The 22,051-nt window shown below is 52.6% G+C and overlaps 1 protein-coding gene across 1 annotated transcript in view; it reads left to right on the top strand.

The window, feature by feature from the left end:
• Tex26 (testis expressed 26) overlaps window positions 1–21,824 on the top strand; it is a 23,619-nt gene extending 1,795 nt beyond the window's left edge. Inside the window, exons 2-7 of the mRNA XM_060375861.1 lie at window positions 869–953; window positions 4,265–4,429; window positions 5,847–6,115; window positions 8,575–8,742; window positions 12,032–12,193; window positions 20,942–21,824. Of these exons, the coding sequence (XP_060231844.1) occupies window positions 869–953; window positions 4,265–4,429; window positions 5,847–6,115; window positions 8,575–8,742; window positions 12,032–12,193; window positions 20,942–21,105 (1,013 nt within the window). The 3' untranslated portion in view covers window positions 21,106–21,824. The remainder of the gene's footprint in view (window positions 1–868; window positions 954–4,264; window positions 4,430–5,846; window positions 6,116–8,574; window positions 8,743–12,031; window positions 12,194–20,941) is intronic.
• Window positions 21,825–22,051: the final 227 nt, after the last annotated feature.

The following is a 22,051-nucleotide window of genomic DNA, read 5'->3' on the forward strand; positions in this document are numbered from 1 at the left end:
GACACACAGACACAGAGATGCACAGAGAGACAGAGACACAGAGACAGACAGGGACAGAGACACAGAGACAGACAGAGACACACAGAGACAGACAGGGACAGACAGAGACACAGACACAGAGACAGAGATTGAGAGACAGAGACAAACAGAGACAGGGACAGAGACAGAGACAGACAGAGACAGAGAGACAGAGACACACAGAGACAGAGACACACAGAGACAGAGACACACAGACACGGAGACAGAAGAGACACAGAGACAGAGACACACAGACACGGAGACAGAAGAGACACAGAGACAGAGACACATAGAGATAGAGACACAGAGACAGATACAGAGACACAAGACACAGAGAGATACAGAGACAGAGGGAGAGATACAGAGATAGGTACAGAGAGACACAGAGAGACAGAGACACTGACACAGAGACACATAGAGATAGAGACACAGAGACACACAGACACAGAGATGCACAGAGAGACAGAGACACAGAGACAGACAGGGACAGAGACACAGAGACACACACAGAGACAGACAGAGACACACAGAGACAGAGACACAGAGACAGAGACACACAGAGACAGGGACAGACAGAGACACAGACACAGAGACAGACAGAGATAGAGACACAGAGACAAACAGAGACAGGGACAGAGACAGAGACAGACAGGGACAGAGACACACAGACACGGAGACAGAAGAGACAGAGACACATAGAGATAGAGACACAGAGACACACAGACACAGAGACGCACAGAGAGACAGAGACAGACAGGGACACAGAGACACAGAGACTCCGGGCCCGGGCTGGTGACCCCCGCGGTGGGGGCGGCGCGGGCCAACCCCCTCCCCCCCGTGTCCCCTCCAGCAGGCGACACCGGCTGGGACTCCTACGCCACCACCATGAAGACGGCCTTCACGCCCAAGATGGCGCCCGTGCCCGGCCTGCTCCGGTAGGGGGTCGCCGGGGTCTCTGTCTCTCCCTGTGTCTCTGTCTGTCTCTCTCTGGGTCTCTTGTCTCTCTCTCGGTATCTCTGTCTCTCTGTTTTTGTCTCTCCCTGTGTCTCTGTCTCTCTCTGTCTCTCTGTGTCTCTGTCTCTCTGTGTCTCTGTCTCTCTCTGGGTCTCTCTGTCTCTCAGCCCCTCTGTCTCTCTCTGGGTTTCTGCCTCTCTGTCTCTCAGCCCTTCTGTCTCTCTCTGGGTCTCTGTCTCTCAATGGGTCTCTGTCTCTCTCTGTCTCTCTCTAGGTCTCTGTCTGTCTCTCCCTGTGTCTCTGTCTCTCCCTGTGTCTCTGTCTGTCTCTCTCTGGGTCTCTGTCTCTCCCTGTGTCTCTGTCTGTCTCTCTCTGGGTCTCTGTCTCTCCCTGTGTCTCTGTCTGTCTCTCTCTGGGTCTCTGTCTGTCTCTCTCTGGGTCTCTGTCTCTCTCTGGGTCTCTGTCTCTCTCTGTGTCTCTGTCTCTCTCTCTGTGTCTCTGTCTCTCCCTGTGTCTCTGTTTCTCTCTCTCTGTGTCTCTGTCTCTCCCTGTGTCTCTGTCTGTCTCTCTCTGGGTCTCTGTCTCTCTCAGTGTCTCTGTCTCTCTGTTTTTGTCTCTCTCTGGGTCTCTGTTTCTCTCTGGGTCTCTGTCTCTCTCTGGGTCTCTCTGTCTCTTGGCACCTCTGTCTCTCTGTCTCTCTCTGCTCCTCTCTGTCTCTGTCTCTCTCTGGATCTCTGTCACTGTCTGGGTCTTTGTCTGTCTCTCTCTGTGTCTCTGTCTCTCTCTGTGTCTCTGTCTCTCTCTGTGTCTTTGTCTCTCGCTCTCTCTGTGTCTCTGTCTCTGTGTCTCTGTCTCTCTCTGTGTCTCTGTCTGTTTCTCTCTGTCTCTCCCTGTGTCTCTGTCTCTCTCTGTCTCTCTCTGTGTCTCTGTCTCTCTCTGTCTCTCCCTGGGTCTCTGTCTCTCTGTCTCTGTCTCTCCCTGGGTCTCTGTCTCTCCCTCTCTCTCTCTCTCTCTCTCCCTGTGTCTCTCTCCCTCTCTCTCCTTCTCTCTCTCTCTCTCTCTCTCCCTCTCTCTCTCCCTCTCTCTCTCTCTCTCTCTCTCTCTTTCTCCTCTCTCTCTCTCTCTCTTTCTCCCTCTCTCTCTCTCTCTCCCTCTCTTTCTCCCTCTCTCTCCTCTCTCTCTCTCTCTCTCTCTCTCTCTCTCCCTCTCTTTCTCCCTCTCTCTCCCTCTCTTTCTCCCTCTCTCTCTCTCTCTCTCTCTCTCTCTCTCTCTCTCTCCCTCTCTTTCTCCCTCTCTCTCTCTCTCTCTCTCTCTCTCTCTCTCTCTCTCTCTTTCTCCCTCTCTCTCTCTCTCTCTCTCTCTCTCTCTCTCTCTCTCTCTCTCTCTCTCTCTCTCTCTCTCTCTCTCTCTCTCTCTCTCTCTCTCTCTCTCTCTCTCTCTCTCTCTCTCTCTCTCTCCCTCTCTCTCTCCCTCTCTCTCTCTCTCTCTCTCTCTCTCTCTCTCCCTCTCTCTGTCTCTCTCTCTCCCTCTCTCTGTCTCTCTCCCCCTCTCTCTGTCTCTCTCTCTCTCCATCTCTGTCCCCGTACCACGTGTCCCCCTCACCCCCGCGGAACTCATGAGCACGACCCCCGCCCAGAAGCCTCACGGAGCGCACGGGGCCGGCTTCCGGTCGGTGCCGGAAGTGCCCAGTGCGCAGGCCCAGAGCCCTCCGCGCGGCTTCCGGTTCCGGCTGGCGCTGTTTCCCGTCACAACCCTGGGCTCTGAGCTGTGGTACCCAGGCGGGAAGATATTCATTCGCCATCTTGGCCCTGTGGGACCCAGGCCCAAGGATGCAGGGCCGCCATCTTGGACCTGTGGTGCGCAGGCCCAGAGTCCTCCATGCGGCTTCCGGTTCCGGCTGGCCGCCATCTTGGACCTGTGGTACCCAGGCCCAAGGATGCAGGGCCGCCATCTTGGACCTGTGGTGCACAGGCCCAGAGTCCTCCATGCGGCTTCCGGTTCCGGCTGGCCGCCATCTTGGACCTGTGGTACCCAGGCCCAAGGATGCAGGGCCGCCATCTTGGACCTGTGGTGCACAGGCCCAGAGTCCTCCATGCGGCTTCCGGTTCCGGCTGGCCGCCATCTTGGACCTGTGGTACCCAGGCCGAAGGATGCAGGGCCGCCATCTTGGACCTGTGGTGCACAGGCCCAGAGTCCTCCATGCGGCTTCCGGTTCCGGCTGGCCGCCATCTTGGATCTGTGGTACCCAGGCCTGAAGGGATGCAGGGCGGGCGGCCATCTTGGACCTTTGGATGCTCAGCCGCCATCTTGGACCTGTGGTACCCAGGATGCAGGGGATAAAGGGCGGCCATCTTGGCCCTGTGGTACCCAGGCCCAGGGATGCAGGGCGGCCATCTTGGACTACCCAAGGATGCAAAGCCGCCATCTTGGCCCTGTGGTACCCAGGCCTGAAGGATGCTGAGCCGCCATCTTGGCCCTGAGGATGCTCAGCCGCCATCTTGGCTCTGTGGTACCCAGGCCTGAAGGATGCAGGGCCGCCATCTTGGCCCTGTGGTACCCAGGCCTTGAGGATGCTTGGCCGCCATCTTGGACCTGTGGTACCCAGGCCCACGGATGCAGGGCCGCCATCTTGGCCCTGTGGTTCCCAGGATGCACGGGATGCAAAGCCGCCATCTTGGACCTGTGGTACCCAGGCCCACGGATGCAGGGCCGCCATCTTGGCCCTGAGGATGCTCGGCCGCCATCTTGGACCTGTGGTTCCCAGGATGCACGGGATGCAAAGCCGCCATCTTGGACCTGTGGTACCCAGGCCCACGGATGCAAGGCCGCCATCTTGGCCCTGAGGATGCTCAGCCGCCATCTTGGACCTGTGGTACCCAGGCCTTGAGGATGCTCGGCCGCCATCTTGGACCTGTGGTACCCAGGCCTTGAGGATGCTCGGCCGCCATCTTGGACCTGTGGTACCCAGGCCTGAAGGATGCAGGGCCGCCATCTTGGCCCTGTGGTACCCAGGCCTGAAGGATGCAGGGCCGCCATCTTGGCCCTGTGGTACCCAGGCCTGAAGGATGCAGGGCCGCCATCTTGGCCCTGAGGATGCTCGGCCGCCATCTTGGACCTGTGGTACCCAGGCCTGAAGGATGCAGGGCCGCCATCTTGGCCCTGTGGTACCCAGGCCTGAAGGATGCAGGGCCGCCATCTTGGCCCTGAGGATGCTCGGCCGCCATCTTGGACTACCCAAGGGTGGGCCCGGGACTCGAACGCCCTGAGCCGCCTCTCCCCCCGCCCCCCGCAGGCCGAAGAGCACGCGGAGGCTGGGTTACTCGTACTCGCTGAGCGACCCCATCCTGAACCAGACCAACTACAACGACGAGTTCGTGTGGAAGACCTCGTGCCGGGAGGACGGGATCCGGAACGGGACGTCCCGGGGCGTCCGGACGCTCAAGGCGCCCTCAGCCAGGTGAGACGGGGACCCCCGGGGTCACGCCGCGACCTCGGGGTCACGCCGCGGGGACGGCGGGGGCGCGGGGGCCCGATCCAGTCACGTGTGCGCGGCGCTGTGGGTGCGCGTGTGTGCGCTCGCCAGCAGGGGGCGCCGGGACTCGAACCTCCTCCTTCCTCCTCCCTGTCCTCCTTCCTTCCCTCCTTCCTTCCTTCCCTCCCTCCTTCCCTCCCTCCTTCCTTCCTTCCTTCCTTCCTTCCCTCCTTCCTTCCTTCCCTCCCTCCTTCCCTCCCTCCTTCCTTCCTTCCTTCCTTCCCTCCTTCCTTCCCTCCCTCCTTCCTTCCCTCCTTCCCTCCTTCCTTCCCTCCTTCCTTCCTTCCCTCCCTCCTTCCTTCCCTCCTTCCTTCCCTCCTTCCTTCCCTCCTTCCTCCCTTCCTTCCCTCCTTCCCTCCCTCCTTCCTTCCCTCCTTCCTTCCTTCCCTCCCTCCCTCCTTCTCTTTCCCTCCTTCCTTCCCTCCCTCCTTCCCTCCCTCCTTCCTTCCCTCCTTTTTTCCTTCCTTCCCTCCCTCCTTCCTTCCTTTCCTCCTCTTTCTCCTTCCTTCCCTCCCTCCTTCCTTCCTTTCCTCCTCTTTCTCCTTCCCTCCATCCTTCCTCCTCTCTTCCCTTCCTTCCTTCCTTCCCTCCTTCCTTCTGTTCTTCCCTCCTTCCTCCTTCTTCCTTCCTCCATCCTTCCTCCATCCTTCTTCCTTCCTTCCCTCCTCCTTCCTTTCATTCCTTCCTTCCTTCTCTCCCTCCTTCCTTCCTTCCCTCCCTCCTTCCTTCCTTCCTTCCTTCCTTCCCTCCTTCCTTCCTTCCTTCCCTCCCTCCTTCCTTCCTTCCTTCCTTCCTTCCCTCTTTCCTTCCTTCCTTCCCTCCTTCCTTCCTTCCAACCCTCCTTCCTTCCCTCCTTCCTTCCTTCCCTCCCTCCTTTCCTCCCCCCTTCCTCCTCCTTCCTTCCCTCCCTCCTTCCTCCTCCTTTCTTCCCTCCCTCCTTCCTTCCTTCCCTCCCTCCTTCCTTTCCTCCTTCCTTCCCTTTCTCCCTCCTTCCTTCCCTCCTTCCTTCCTTCCCTCCCTTTTTCCTTCCTTCCTTCCTTCCCTCCTTCCTTCCTTTCTTCCTTCCTTCCTTTCTTCCCTCCCTCCTTCCTTCCCTCCCTCCTTCCCTCCTTCCTTCCTTCCTTCCCTCCTTCGATCCTTCCTTCCTTCCCTGCTTCCTTTCTTCCCTCCCTCCTTCCTTCCCTCCCTCCTTCCCTCCTTCCCTCTTTCCCTCCTTCCTTCCCTCCTTCCTTCCTTCCTTCCTTCCCTCCCTCCTTCCCTCCTTCCCTCCTTCCCTCCTTCCCTCCTTCCCTCCTTCCTTCCCTCCCTCCTTCCCCGCCCGCCCTCCCTCCCCGGGTCCCAGCGCTGTGCGGGGTCCGACCGGGCTGGCTTCGGACCCGCGGAGCGAGAAAAGCCCGCGAGACCCGCCCCGCGCCGGCGCAGAAGCCCTCAGCGCCCCGTTTCCGACCCCCCCCCGCCGCCCGCAGTGCGCCGCCCCGTGGACGCTGCCCAAGGAGAAGGACCTGCGGCCTCCGCCCGAGCTGCCACCGCCGCCCTCGGAGGAGATGCTGCGGGCGCTGGCGCACCAGTTCGAGTCCCGCACCCGGAGCGACTTCCGGAGCCAGGAGGAAGGTGGGCGGGGCCGCGGGGAGGAAGGGGGCGGGGCCTCCCCATCAAAATGGCCGCTCCCAGCATCAGGGCCACAATCTAGTGATGGCTCCGCCCACGGGGGCGTGGCCTCCCCCCTAAAAATGGCCGCTCCCAGCCTCTGGACCACAGCCCAGTCGTGGCTCCGCCCACAGGGGCGTGGCCTCCCCCTCAAAATGGCTGCTCCCATCATCAGGACCACAGGCCGGGCGTGGCTCCACCCACGGGGCGGAGCCTCCCTCTCAAAATGGCCGCTACCAGCATCAGGACCACAGTAGGGATGGCTCCGCCCCATCAAAATGGCCACTCACAGCCTCAGGACCACAGACCAGGCGTGGCTCCGCCCACGGGGGCGTGGCCTCCCCTCAAAATGGCCGCTCCCAGCCTCAGAACCACAGCCCATGGGATGGCTCCGCCCATGGGGGCGTGGCCTCCTCAGCATCAGGACCACATTTCCACATCCCTTCATCCCCACATCCTCCCGAATCCCCCTCATCCCCCCATCCCCACATCCCCCCACATCAGGACCAAAGTAGGGATGGCTCCGCCCCATCAAAATGGCCGCTCCCAGCATCAGGACCCCAGCCCAGGGATGGCTCCGCCCACGGGGGCGTGGCCTCCTCAGCATCAGGACCACATCCCCACATCCCTTCATCCCCACATCCTCCCGAATGCCCCATGCCCCCATCCCCCCACATCTCCCCATCCCCACATCCCCCAAAATTTCCACATCCCCACATCCTCCCGAATCCCCCACATCCCCACATCCCCACATCCTCTCCCATCCCCTTCATCCCTTCATCCCCCATCCCCCTATCCCCCATCCCCACATCCCCACATCCCCACTTTCCCCCACATCCCCACATCAGGACCACAGTAGGGATGGCTCCGCCCCCTCAAAATGGCCGCTCCCAGCATCAGGACCAGAGTCCAGGCGTGGCTCCGCCCACGGGGGCGTGGCCTCCTCAGCATCAGGACCACATCCCTGTATCCCTTCATCCTCACATCCTCCCGAATCCCCCACATCCTCTCCCATCCCCCATCCCTCCATCCCCCCATCCCTCCATCCCCACATCCCCCATCCCCACATCCCCTCATCCCCCCATCCCCACATCCCCCCACATCAGGACCACAGTAGGGATGGCTCCGCCCCTCAAAATGGCCGCTCCCAGCATCAGGACCAGAGTCCAGGCGTGGCTCCGCCCACGGGGGCGTGGCCTCCTCAGCATCAGGACCACATCCCCGCATCCCTTCATCCTCACATCCTCCTGAATCCCCCACATCCTCTCCCATCCCCCATCCCCACATCTCCCCATCCCTCCATCCCCCCATCCCTTCATCCCCACATCCCCCATCCCCACATCCCCTCATCCCCCCATCCCCACATCCCCCCACATCAGGACCACAGTAGGGATGGCTCCGCCCCCTCAAAATGGCCGCTCCCAGCATCAGGACCAGAGTCCAGGCGTGGCTCCGCCCACGGGGGCGTGGCCTCCTCAGCATCAGGACCACATCCCTGTATCCCTTCATCCTCACATCCTCCCGAATCCCCCACATCCTCTCCCATCCCCCATCCCCCCATCCCCCATCCCTCCATCCCCACATCCCCCATCCCCACATCTCCTCATCCCCCCATCCCCACATCCCCCCACATCAGGACCACAGTAGGGATGGCTCCGCCCCTCAAAATGGCCGCTCCCAGCATCAGGACCAGAGTCCAGGCGTGGCTCCGCCCACGGGGGCGTGGCCTCCTCAGCATCAGGACCACATCCCTGTATCCCTTCATCCTCACATCCTCCCGAATCCCCCACATCCTCTCCCATCCCCCATCCCTCCATCCCCCCATCCCTCCATCCCCACATCCCCCATCCCCACATCCCCTCATCCCCCCATCCCCACATCCCCCCACATCAGGACCACAGTAGGGATGGCTCCGCCCCCTCAAAATGGCCGCTCCCAGCATCAGGACCAGAGTCCAGGCGTGGCTCCGCCCACGGGGGCGTGGCCTCCTCAGCATCAGGACCACATCCCTGTATCCCTTCATCCTCACATCCTCCCGAATCCCCCACATCCTCTCCCATCCCCCATCCCTCCATCCCCCCATCCCTCCATCCCCACATCCCCCATCCCCACATCCCCTCATCCCCCCATCCCCACATCCCCCCACATCAGGACCACAGTAGGGATGGCTCCGCCCCTCAAAATGGCCGCTCCCAGCCTCAGGACCAGAGTCCAGGCGTGGCTCCGCCCACGGGGGCGTGGCCTCCTCAGCATCAGGACCACATCCCTGTATCCCTTCATCCTCACATCCTCCCGAATCCCCCACATCCCCTCATCCCCACATCCTCTCCCATCCCCCCATCCCTCCATCCCCCCCATCCCCCCATCCCGGCCCCCGTGACGACCCCCCGCCCTGACCGCCGTCTCCCCCCTCCCCCCCGCAGCGAAGAGGACCATGCAGGCGCCCCCGCGCCCCAGTGGCGCCAAGTCGGTCCTCCCCCAGCCCCTGGACACGGAGGTGCGCTGTCACTACAGGGTCCCCGCCGCCATCCCCGAGCTGCACAACACCGGGGAGTTCCGCTCCACCCGGAGGGTGGCCGCCCAGGGCCTAGGTGAGCGAGCAAGCGAGCGAGCGAGCCGGGGCCTAGGTGAGCGAGAGCGAGCCGGGGCCTAGGTGAGCGAGAGCTAAGGCCCAGGTGAGCGAGAGCTAAGGCCCAGGTGAGCGAGCCGGGGCCTAGGTGAGCGAGAGCTAAGGCCCAGGTGAGCGAGCCGGGGCCTAGGTGAGCGAGAGCTAAGGCCTAGGTGAGCGAGCCGGGGCCTAGGCGAGCGAGAGCCAAGGCACGGGGCCACCAACCCCCTGGGGGGACATTTAGAGAGACCAAAAGCAAACGAACCTAGAGCAGCGGCGGGTTCAGAGGTGGATTTATTGTCACTTCCGGAAGTTTAGGCCGCTTCGTTACCGGAGTCGGGGGTTTCAGGTGACCGTTATATCTTCATAGGTAGATGATAGATAGATGATAGATAGATGATAGATGATAGATAGATGATAGATAGATGATAGATAGATGATAGATAGATGATAGATAGATGATGGATAGATGATAGATGATAGATAGATGATAGATGATAGATGATAGATAGATGATAGATAGATGATAGATAGATGATAGATAGATGATAGATGATAGATAGATGATAGATAGATGATAGATGATAGATAGATGATAGATGATAGATAGATGATAGATAGATGATAGATAGATGATAGATGATAGATGATAGATAGATGATAGATAGATGATAGATAGATGATAGATGATAGATAGATGATAGATGATAGATGATAGATGATAGATGATAGATAGATGATAGATAGATGATAGATGATAGATAGATGATAGATAGATGATAGATAGATGATAGATAGATGATAGATGATAGATAGATGATAGATAGATGATAGATAGATGATAGATGATAGATAGATGATAGATAGATGATAGATGATAGATAGATGATAGATAGATGATAGATAGATGATAGATAGATGATAGATAGATGATAGATGATAGATAGATGATAGATGATAGATAGATGATAGATAGATGATAGATAGATGATAGATAGATGATAGATAGATGATAGATGATAGATAGATGATAGATAGATGATAGATAGATGATAGATGATAGATAGATGATAGATAGATGATAGATAGATGATAGATAGATGATAGATAGATGATAGATAGATGATAGATGATAGATAGATGATAGATAGATGATAGATAGATGATAGATGATAGATAGATGATAGATAGATGATAGATGATAGATAGATAGATGATAGATAGATGATAGATAGATGATAGATAGATGATAGATAGATGATAGATAGATGATAGATAGATGATAGATGATAGATAGATGATAGATAGATGATAGATAGATGATAGATGATAGATGATAGATAGATGATAGATAGATGATAGATGATAGATAGATAGATGATAGATAGATGATAGATAGATGATAGATAGATGATAGATAGATGATAGATAGATGATAGATGATAGATAGATGATAGATAGATGATAGATAGATGATAGATGATAGATGATAGATAGATGATAGATAGATGATAGATGATAGATAGATGATAGATAGATGATAGATAGATGATAGATGATAGATAGATGATAGATGATAGATAGATGATAGATAGATGATAGATGATAGATAGATGATAGATGATAGATAGATGATAGATGATAGATGATAGATAGATGATAGATAGATGATAGATAGATGATAGATAGATGATAGATAGATGATAGATAGATGATAGATAGATGATAGATGATAGATAGATGATAGATGATAGATAGATGATAGATAGATGATAGATAGATGATAGATGATAGATAGATGATAGATAGATAGATGATAGATAGATGATAGATGATAGATAGATGATAGATGATAGATAGATGATAGATAGATGATAGATGATAGATAGATGATAGATAGATGATAGATGATAGATAGATGATAGATAGATGATAGATAGATGATAGATAGATGATAGATGATAGATAGATGATAGATGATAGATAGATGATAGATGATAGATAGATGATAGATGATAGATGATAGATAGATGATAGATGATAGATAGATGATAGATGATAGATAGATGATAGATAGATAGATAGATGATAGATAGATGATAGATGATAGATAGATGATAGATGATAGATAGATGATAGATAGATAGATGATAGATAGATGATAGATAGATGATAGATGATAGATAGATGATAGATAGATGATAGATAGATGATAGATAGATGATAGATGATAGATAGATAGATAGATGATAGATAGATGATAGATAGATGATAGATAGATGATAGATGATAGATAGATGATAGATAGATGATAGATAGATGATAGATAGATGATAGATGATAGATAGATGATAGATAGATGATAGATAGATGATAGATAGATGATAGATAGATGATAGATGATAGATAGATGATAGATGATAGATAGATGATAGATAGATAGATGATAGATAGATGATAGATGATAGATAGATGATAGATAGATGATAGATAGATGATAGATAGATGATAGATAGATGATAGATAGATGATAGATAGATGATAGATAGATGATAGATGATAGATAGATGATAGATAGATGATAGATGATAGATAGATGATAGATAGATAGATGATAGATAGATGATAGATAGATGATAGATAGATGATAGATAGATGATAGATAGATGATAGATAGATGATAGATGATAGATAGATGATAGATAGATAGATAGATGATAGATAGATGATAGATGATAGATAGATGATAGATGATAGATAGATGATAGATGATAGATAGATAGATGATAGATAGATGATAGATAGATGATAGATAGATGATAGATAGATGATAGATAGATGATAGATAGATGATAGATAGATGATAGATGATAGATAGATGATAGATAGATGATAGATGATAGATAGATGATAGATAGATGATAGATAGATGATAGATAGATGATAGATGATAGATAGATGATAGATGATAGATAGATGATAGATAGATGATAGATAGATGATAGATAGATGATAGATAGATGATAGATGATAGATAGATGATAGATAGATGATAGATAGATGATAGATAGATGATAGATAGATGATAGATAGATAGATGATAGATAGATGATAGATGATAGATGATAGATAGATGATAGATAGATGATAGATGATAGATAGATGATAGATAGATGATAGATGATAGATAGATGATAGATAGATGATAGATGGGGACGGCCCTCCCCGGCTCACCCCCTCCCCCTCCCCCCTCCCCCCGTCCCCCCCCGCAGTCCCCTCCGTGCTCTGCAGCCGCCTGCGCCACGAGGAGCGCACGCAGAAGCTGACCACCTACAGCAGCGACTACGGCCAGGCCTGCCTCGACCTCCTCGCGATGCTCGACTCCTTCTCGCCGGCCCAGGTGCGCTCGTACCTGCGGAGCGTGCCCGGCAAAGGTGAGAGGGCGCGGGGCGCCTGCGCGCCCCCCGAGAGCCGTCCCCCCGCCCCCCGCCCCCCCGCCTCCCCCCCGTTTTGAAGAGAAAATAAAGTATTTATTTATCTATCCCGTGCGCCGGCTGGAAGGGGGCGCCGGGCCTCGCTCTAATCACGTGTGTGCGCGGGGCTCTGGCCGCACGTGTGTGCGCTCGCCAGCAGGGGGCGCCGGGTCTCGCTCTAATCACGTGTGTGCACGGGGCTCTGGCTGCACGTATGTGGCTCTGACTGCACGTATGTGCGCTCACTTGCCAGCAGAGGGCGCCGGGTCTCGCTCTAGTGACGTGTGTGCGCTGAGCTCTGACTGCACGTGTGTGCGCTCGCCAGCAGGGGGCGCCGGGTCCCGCTCTAGTCACTGATCATGTGTGTTCGGGGCAAGATCTCGCTTTAGTCACATGTGTGCATGGGGCTCTGGCTGCACGTGTGTGCGCTCGCCAGCAGGGGGCGCCATGTCTCGCTCTAGTCACTGATCATGTGTGCACGGGGCTCTGGCTGCACGTATGTGCGCTCGCCAGCAGGGGGCGCCGGGTCCCGCTCTGGTCACTGATCATGTGTGCGCGGGGCTGTGGCTGCACGTATGTGGCTCTGACTGCACGTATGTGCGCTCACTTGCCAGCAGAGGGCGCCGGGTCTCGCTCTAATCACGTGTGTGCGGGGGGCTCTGGCCGCACGTGTGTGCGCTCGCCAGCAGGGGGCGCCGGGTCCCGCTCTGGTCACTGGTCATGTGTGCACGGGGCTCTGGCTGCACGTGTGTGCGCTCGCCAGCAGGGGGCGCCGGGTCTCGCTCTAGTCACATGTATGATCTCCCTGCAATCGTGTGTGCAAGGCTCTGAATGCACGTGTGTGCGCTCGCCAGCAGGGGGCGCCGGGTCTCGCTCTAGTCACTGATCATGTGTGTGCGGGGCAAGATCTCGCTTTAGTCACATGTGTGCATGGGGCTCTGGCTGCACGTATGTGGCTCTGGCTGCACGTATGTGCGCTCGCCAGCAGGGGGCGCCGGGTCTCGCTCTGGTCGCTCATCATGTGTGCACGGGTCTCTGGCGTCCCCCTGTTCGACCCCCTCACTTCCTCTTTCTCTCTATAGCCTTTTCCCCTATGTTCACTTCCTATGTTTCCCTCTGTTCATCCCCCTCACTTCCTCTTCCTCTCTGCAGCCTTTTCCCCTACCTGCACTTCCTGTATGTCCCCCTCACTTCCTCTTCCTCTCTATAGCCTTTTCCCCTATGTTCACTTCCTATGTTTCCCTCTGTTCATCCCCCTCACTTCCTCTTCCTCTCTGCAGCCTTTTCCCCTACCTTCACTTCCTGTTCCTCCCCGTTTCCCCCTCACTTCCTCTTCCTCTCTACGGTTTTTCTCTATGTGTTCACTTCCTGTGCTTCTTCCTCTTCCCCCTCACTTCCTCTTCCTCTCTACGGTTTTCCCCTATGTCCACTTCCTGTGCATTCCTGTGTTCTTCCCCCTCACTTCCTCTTCCTCTCTGCAGCCTTTCCCCTACCTTCACTTCCTGTTCCTCCCCGTTTCCCCCTTACTTCCTCTTCCTCTCTATGGTTTTTCTCTGTGTTCACTTACTGTGCTTCTTCCTCTTCCCCCTCACTTCCTCTTCCTCTCTATGGTTTTCCCCTATGTCCACTTCCTGTGCATTCCTGTGTTCTTCCCCCTCACTTCCTCTTCCTCTCTACGGTTTTCCCCTATGTCTACTTCCTGTTCGTCCCCCTCACTTCCTCTGTACAGCCTTTTCCCCTACCTTCACTTCCTGTTTGTCCCCCTCACTTCCTCTTCCTCTGTACAGCCTTTTCCCCTACCTTCACTTCCTGTTTGTCCCCCCACTTCCTCTTCCTCTGTACAGCCTTTTCCCCTACCTTCACTTCCTGTTTGTCCCCCCACTTCCTCTTCCTCTGTACAGCCTTTTCCCCTACCTTCACTTCCTGTTTGTCCCCCCACTTCCTCTTCCTCTGTACAGCCTTTTCCCCTACCTTCACTTCCTGTTTGTCCCCCCACTTCCTCTTCCTCTGTACAGCCTTTTCCCCTACCTTCACTTCCTGTTTTTCCCCCCACTTCCTCTTCCTCTGTACAGCCTTTTCCCCTACCTTCACTTCCTGTTTGTCCCCCTCACTTCCTCTTCCTTTCTATAGCCTTTTCCCCTATGGTCACTTCCTGTGCGTTGCCCTGTTCCTCCTCCTCCTCACTTCCTCTTCCTGTCTCCGGTTTTCCTACATTCGCTTCCTGTGCATTCCTGTGTTGTTCCCCCCAACTTCCTCTTCCTCTCTACAGCCTTTTCCCCTACGGTCACTTCCTGTGCGCCGCCCTGCCCGTCCCCCCGCTCCTCTTCCTGTTTGTGTTTTTCCACTTATTCGTCTATCGGGTGCACAGCGCTCTGACCGCGCGTGCGCGTGCTCGCCAGCGGGGGGCGCCATGGCCGTCAGGGATGACGGAGGCAGGGGGATGACCCCGTGTGAGCGTCCCCCGCGGGGAGGGCTGAGCTGAGGTGGCTTGGATGGGAAAGGGAGAGTCAGGGAGGGTGGGAGGGAGAGAGAGAGAGAGAGAGACAGAGAGACAGAGAGACAGAGAGAGACAGAGAGGGAGAGACAGACAGAAAGAGACAGAGGGAGGCAGAGAAACAGACATAAAGACAGAGAGAGAGAGGGAGAGACAGAGAGAGAGAGAGGGAGAGACAGAGGGAGAGAGAGAGACAGAAAGACAGAGAGGGAGAGACAGAGAGAGAGGGAGAGACAGACAGAAAGAGACAAAGGGAGGCAGACAAACAGACATAAAGACAGAGAGAGAGATGGAGAGATAGAGAGAGAGGGAGAGACAGAGAGAGAGGGAGAGACAGACATAAAGACAGAGAGAGAGAGGGAGAGACAGAGAGAGAGAGAGGGAGAGACAGAGGGAGAGACAGACATAAAGACAGAGAGAGAGAGGGAGAGACAGAGAGAGAGAGAGGGAGAGACAGAGGGAGAGACAGACAGAAAGACAGAGAGAGAGGGAGAGACAGAGAGAGAGTGAGGGAGAGACAGACATAAACAGAGGGAGGCAGAGAAACAGACATAAAGACAGAGAGAGAGAGAGGGAGAGACAGAGAGAGAGGGAGAGACAGACATAAAGACAGAGAGAGAGGGAGAGACAGAGAGAGAGGGAGAGAGAGAGAGGGAGAGACAGAGAGAGAGAGGGAGAGAGGGAGAGACAGACATAAAGAGACAGAGGGAGGCAGACAAACAGACATAAAGACAGAGAGAGAAATGGAGAGACAGAGAGATAGAGGGAGAGACAGAGAGAGAGGGAGAGACAGACATAAAGAGATGGAGGCAGAGAAACAGACATAAAGACAGAGAGAGAGAGGGAGAGACAGAGAGAGAGAGAGGGAGAGAGAGAGAGAGAGAGGGAGAGACAGACATAAAGAGACAGAGGGAGGCAGAGAAACAGACATAAAGACAGAGAGAGAGGGAGAGAGAGAGAGAGAGAGAGAGGGAGAGACAGACAGACACAGAGAGAGGGAGAGACAGAGAGAGAGGGAGAGACAGACATAAAGAGATGGAGGCAGAGAAACAGACATAAAGACAGAGAGAGAGAGGGAGAGACAGAGAGAGAGAGGGAGAGACAGACATAAAGACAGAGAGAGAGGGACAGAGAGAGAGACATAAAGACAGAGAGAGAGAGGGAGAGACAGAGAGAGAGAGGGAGAGATAGACATAAAGACAGAGAGAGGGAGAGACAGAGAGAGAGAGAGAGGGAGACACAGACATAAAGACAGAGAGAGAGGGAGAGACAGAGAGAGACAGAGACAGGAACAGAGTGACAGAGGGAGAGAGTGACAGAGAGGAAGAGACAGAGACAGAGAGACAAATAGAGGGAGAGACAGAAAGAGACAGAGGGACGCAGAGAAACAGACATAAAGACAGAGAGAGAGAGAGGGAGAGACAGAGACAGTCAGAGAAAGAGTGACAGAGGGAGAGACAGACAGAAAGACAGAAACAAAGAGACAGAGACAGAGAGAGACAGACATAAAGACAGAGAGAGAGAGGGAGAGACAGAGAGAGAGAGGGAGAGACAAATATACAGAGGAACAAAGAGAGACACGAACCAAGGGAGAGACAGAGACAGTGACAGAGAGACGGAGAGACAGATACAGAAAGAGAGAGAGGGAGACAGAGAGACAGAGGGAGACAGAGACAGAGAGATAGATATAGAGGAGAGAGACAGAGACAGAGAGATAGATATAGAGGAGAGAGACAGAGACAGAGAGAGGGAGAGACAGAGGGAGACAGAAATAGACATAAAGACAGAGATGGAGAGACAGAGACAAAGAGAGACAGAGAAACAGACATAAAGACAGAGAGGGAGAGACAGAGAGAGAGAGACAGTGACAGAGACATGGAGAGACAGATACAGAAAGAGAGAGAGAGAGAGACAGAAACAGACAGAGGGAGACAGAGAAACAGACAAAAAAGACAGAGAAAGACAGAGACAGAGATAGATATAGAGGAGAGAGACAGAGACAGAGAGAGGGACAGAGAGAGACATGGACAGAGAGAGGGAGAGACAGAAAGAGACAGAGAAACAGACATAAAGACAGAGATGGAGAGACAGAAAGACAGACAGAGATATAGAGAGGGAGAGACAGAGGGAGAGACAGACAGAAAGACAGAGGGAGAGACAGAGACATAAAGACAGACAGGAACAAAGAGAGACAGACAGAGACAAAGAGTGACAGTGACAGAGAGATAGGGAGAGAGATACAGAAAGAGACAGAGAAAGAGACTTAAACAGAGACATACAGACAGAGAGAGGGAGAGAGAGACAGACAGAGACATAAAGGCAGAGACAGAAAGAAAGACATAAAGACAGACAGAGGGAGAGACAGATAGAGAGAGGGAGAGACAGAGAGAGGAACAAAGAGAGACAGAGATACACAGACAGACAGAGGGAGAGAGACGAAAAGAGACAAAGACAATGAGAGACACGGACAGAGAGAGGGAGAGACAGACAGAAAGAGAGAGAGGGAGACAGAGAAACACACATACAGACAGAGAGAGGGAGAGACAGAAAGAGACAGAGACAAAAAAGAGACAAAGACAGAGACAGAGAGACAAACATTTAGACAGAGACAGATGGAGAGACAGAGAGGAACAAAGAGAGACAGAGAGACACGGACAGAGAGAGGGACAGAAGGAGACAGAGAAACAGACAGAAAGACAGAGTAGAGGGAGAGACAGAGACAGAGAGACAGAGACAGAGGGAGAGACAGAGAGAGGAACAAAGAGAGACAGAGACACAGAGAGAGGAAGAGACAGAGGGAGACACAGACATAAAGATGACAGAGAGGAAGAGACAGAGAGACAGAGAAAGAGTGACAGAGAGGGAGAGACAGAGACACGGACAGAGAGGGAGAGACAGAGACAAAGACAGAGACAGGGGAACAGAGTGACAGAGATAGAGAGACAGATACAGAAAGAGACAGAGACAGAGAGACTGAGGAAGAGACAGAGAGAGGGAGAGACAGAAAGAGACATAAAGATAGAGAGAGGGAGAGACAGAGAGACAGAGACAGAGACAGATACAGAGAGACAGAGGGACAGAGACCGAGAGGAAGAGATAGAGAGACAGATAGAGGGAGAGACAGACAGAGACACAGAGAAGCAGACATAAAGACAGACAGAGAGAGGGAGAGACAGAAAGAGATAGAGAGAGACACGGACAGAGAGACAGAGACAGATAGAGGGAGAGACAGACATAAAGACAAAAACAGAGACATAAAGAGAGACAGAGACACGGACAGAGAGAGAGAGACAGACAGAAAGAGACAAACAGACATAGAGACAGAAAGAGAGATGGAGAGACAGAGACAGAGTGACAGTTACAGAGAGACAGACAGAGACAGATAGAGGGAGAGACAGACAGAAAGACAGAAACAGAGACATAAAGACAAGAGACAGAGATATAGAGAGGGAGACAGAGAGAGACACGGACAGAGAGAGGGAGAAACAGATACAGAAAGAGAGAGACAGACAGAGAGACAGAGAAAGAGACAGAAACAGAGACATTAAGACAGAGATAGGGAGAGAGAGAGAGACAGAAAGAAAGACAGAGGGAGAGACAGAGAGAGGAACAAAGAGAGACAGAGAGATACACAGACAGAGAGAGGGAGAGAGACAAAAGGAGGCAGAGAGGGAGAGACAGATGGAGAGACAGAATGATAGAAACAGACAGAAAGACAGAAAGAGAGACAAACAGACAGAGGGAGAGACAGAGAGAGACATGGACAGAGAGAGGGACAGACAGAGAGACAGAGAGAGGAACAAAGAGAGACAGAGAGAGGAAGAGACAGACAGAAAGAGACAGAGGAAGACAGAGACATAAAGACGACAGGGAGAGGGAGCGACAGAGACAAAGACAGCGACAGAGAGGGGAACAGAGTGACAGAGAGATAGAGACAGAGACAGAAAGAGAGACGGACAGAGGGACAGAGAGAGAGGGAGAGACAGAAAGAGACATAAAGACAGAGACAGAGGGAGAGACAGACAGAAGGAGACAGAGACATAAAAACAGGGAGAGACAGAGATAGAGAGAGGAACGAAGAGAGACAGAGACACAGATAGAGGGAACGACAGACCGAGGCAGAAACAGAGACATAAAGACAGGGAGAGACAGAGACAGATGTATAGAGGGAGAGACAGAAAGAGACAGAGACATAAAGACAGAGACAGAGGGAGAGACAGAGAGGGACAGAGAGGGAGAGACAGACAAAGACAGAGATAGAGAGGGAGAGACAGAGACAAAGACAGAGACAGAGAGGGGAACAGAGTGACAGAGAGATAGAGACAGAGACAGAAAGAGAGACAGACAGAGGGACAGAGGGAGAGACAGAGGGAGACAGAAACAGACATAAAGGTAGAGAGAGGGAGAGACAGAGAGACAGAGGGACAGAGAGAGAGAGACAGAGATAGACACAGAGTGAGGGAGAGACAGAGACATAAAGACAGAGACATAAAGACAGAGAGACAGACAGAGACAAAGAAACAGAGACATAAAGACAGAGACAGAGGGAGAGACAGAGAGACAGACAGAGACATAAAAACAGACAGGGAGAGACAGAGATAGAGAGAGAGGAACGAAGAGAGACAGAGACACAGAGAGAGGGAACGACAGACCGAGACAGAAACAGAGACATAAAGACAGGGAGAGACAGAGACAGATGTATAGAGGGAGAGACAAAGAGACAGGGAGAGACAGAGACAGATGTATAGAGGGAGAGACAGAAAGAGACAGAGACAGGGAGAGACAGATATATAGAGGGAGACAGAAAGAGACAGAGATAGAGACAGAGACACAGAGATAGATATATAGAGGGAGACAGAAAGAGACAGAGATAGAGACAGAGACACAGAGACAGATATATAGAGGGAGAGACAGTGAGAGAGAGACAGAGACAGAGACGTCCCGTGCTCAGGTTGCTGCGGTCTTCACCCGCGTCCCCGAGTCAGACGCCCGGGACCCGGGTCCCCGGGACGCGCCGTCCCCACGCGGGCGACGGCATGATCCGGGGCCCCGCCGCGACCCCCCCCGGTTATTTCATTTTAATTTTATCATTTTATAGTTTATTTTATTATTTTATAATTTATTTTACTTATTTTGTTATTTTATTTATTTTATATTTTATTTTATTATTTTTTAATTTATTTTATTTATTTTGTTATTTTATTATTTTATAATTTATTTTACTTATTTATTTTTTTATTTTATTTCATTTTATTATTTCATTTTATTATTTTATATCTTATTTTATTATTTTTTATTTTATTTTATTATTTTTTATTTTATTTTTTTTATTTTATTTTGTTATTTTATTTTATTATTTTATAGTTTATTTTATTATTTTATTATATTTTATTTTATATTATTATTTTGTTACACGTATGTGCAGCCACAGCCCCGTGCACACATGATCAGTGACTAGAGCGAGACCCGGCGCCCCCTGCTGGCGAGCGCACATACGTGCAGCCAGAGCATCATGCACACATGATGAGTGACTAGAGCGGGACCCAGCGCCCCTGCTGGCGAGCGCACATACGTGCAGCCACAGCCCCGTGCACACATGATCAGTGACTAGAGCGGGACCCGGCGCCCCCTGCTGGCGAGCGCACACACGTGCAGCCAGAGCCCCATGCACACATGATTAGAGCGGGACCCGGCGCCCCCTGCTGGCGAGCGCACATACGTGCAGCCAGAGCATCATGCACACATGATGAGTGACTAGAGCGGGACCCGGCGCCCTCTGCTGGCGAGCGCACATACGTGCAGCCAGAGCATCATGCACACATGATGAGTGACTAGAGCGGGACCCGGCGCCCCCTGCTGGCGAGCGCACATACGTGCAGTCAGAGCATCATGCACACATGATCAGTGACCAGAGCGGGACCCGGCGCCCCCTGCTGGCAAGCGCACATACGTGCAGCCACAGCCCCGCGCACACATGTGACTGCACGTGTGTGCACTCGCCAGCAGAGGGCGCCGGGTCCCGCTCCAGTCATACATGTGCGTTGGGCTCTGACTGCACATACGTGCGCTCGCCAGCAGGGGGCCCCGGGTCCCGCTCTAATCCCATGTCTCCAGTCATACATGTGCGCTGGGCTCTGGCTGCACATACGTGCGCTCGCCAGCAGGGGTCCCCGCATCCCTTAACCTGTGCTCTCTCCCCCTCCCCCCCCCCGCAGACAGGCAGATCCTGGAGCGCTTCATCGGGTCCCACTGCCCCGGGGACATGCACACGGACACGGACACGCATGTGGACACGGACACGCGCGAGCACGCGGACACGCACGCGGACACGCAGGAGCAGCGGCAGGAGCAGCGGGAGGGGGCCGCGCGGAGGCCCTGAGGCCCGGCGTCCCCGCTCGCTCGCTCTCTCTCTCTCTCTCGCTCTATGGCTTCGTGTTCTGTTCATTGTTTTTTTTTCCGTTTTTCGGTTGTTTCTCCCCCCACCCCCACCCCCACCCCCGTCCCGCGTTCGGTTCTGATTGGAAAAATTAATGATAGTAGATAAATAATAAAACAATGCATTCCACCACGTATGTAATTATATGCAACACATAACTTGTATGATATGTAACATATGTTTATGGTTTTATAGGTTAGGATCTGTTCGTATGTTTCTCTATTTCGTGATAAGCAAACGTATCCGCGTGCATCATACGACCTGCAGAGTTATGTACAACATAGTACTCGTATGGGAGGTTAGCATGTGCGCATGTTTACATGTCACATTTTATCGGCTCCTGCATTTATTGATAAACATATGTTTGTGTATATTATACATCATCTGTTTATATCATGTATTTATGACACTTATATGTGTTTTATATTACATACAAAACATATGTAACACAGCGCGTGATTACATATATTTTAAATTTATAGTGATTTACATATGTATTAGTAAACGCATATTTCCATGTTATAGATCACGTGTGTGATTGTGAAAAATACATAGACTTTATATGCAACCTAAATAACGGTACATTATTATACACGTCTAATATTTTAATTACATTCTCTCCCGTGTTTCGGAGCAAGGGCCGCGCAGTCCCGGAAGTTGGCTTCTGCCGGGGGTGGGAGGGGGTGGGGGTGGCCCGGGCACTTCCTGTGTCCGTCCCCCTCGCTTCCTCTCTGCAGCCTTTTCCCCCTACGTTCACTTCCTGTTCGTCCCTCTCACTTCCTCTTCCCCCTCGCTTCCTCTTCCTCTCTGCAGCCTTTTTCCCCTACGTTCACTTCCTGTTCCTCTCACTTCCTCTTCCCCCTCGCTTCCTCTTCCTCTCTGCAGCCTT

The sequence above is a fragment of the Meriones unguiculatus genome (genome assembly GCF_030254825.1).
Source record: "Meriones unguiculatus strain TT.TT164.6M chromosome 13 unlocalized genomic scaffold, Bangor_MerUng_6.1 Chr13_unordered_Contig_2907, whole genome shotgun sequence".
Classification (NCBI taxonomy): domain Eukaryota; kingdom Metazoa; phylum Chordata; class Mammalia; order Rodentia; family Muridae; genus Meriones; species Meriones unguiculatus.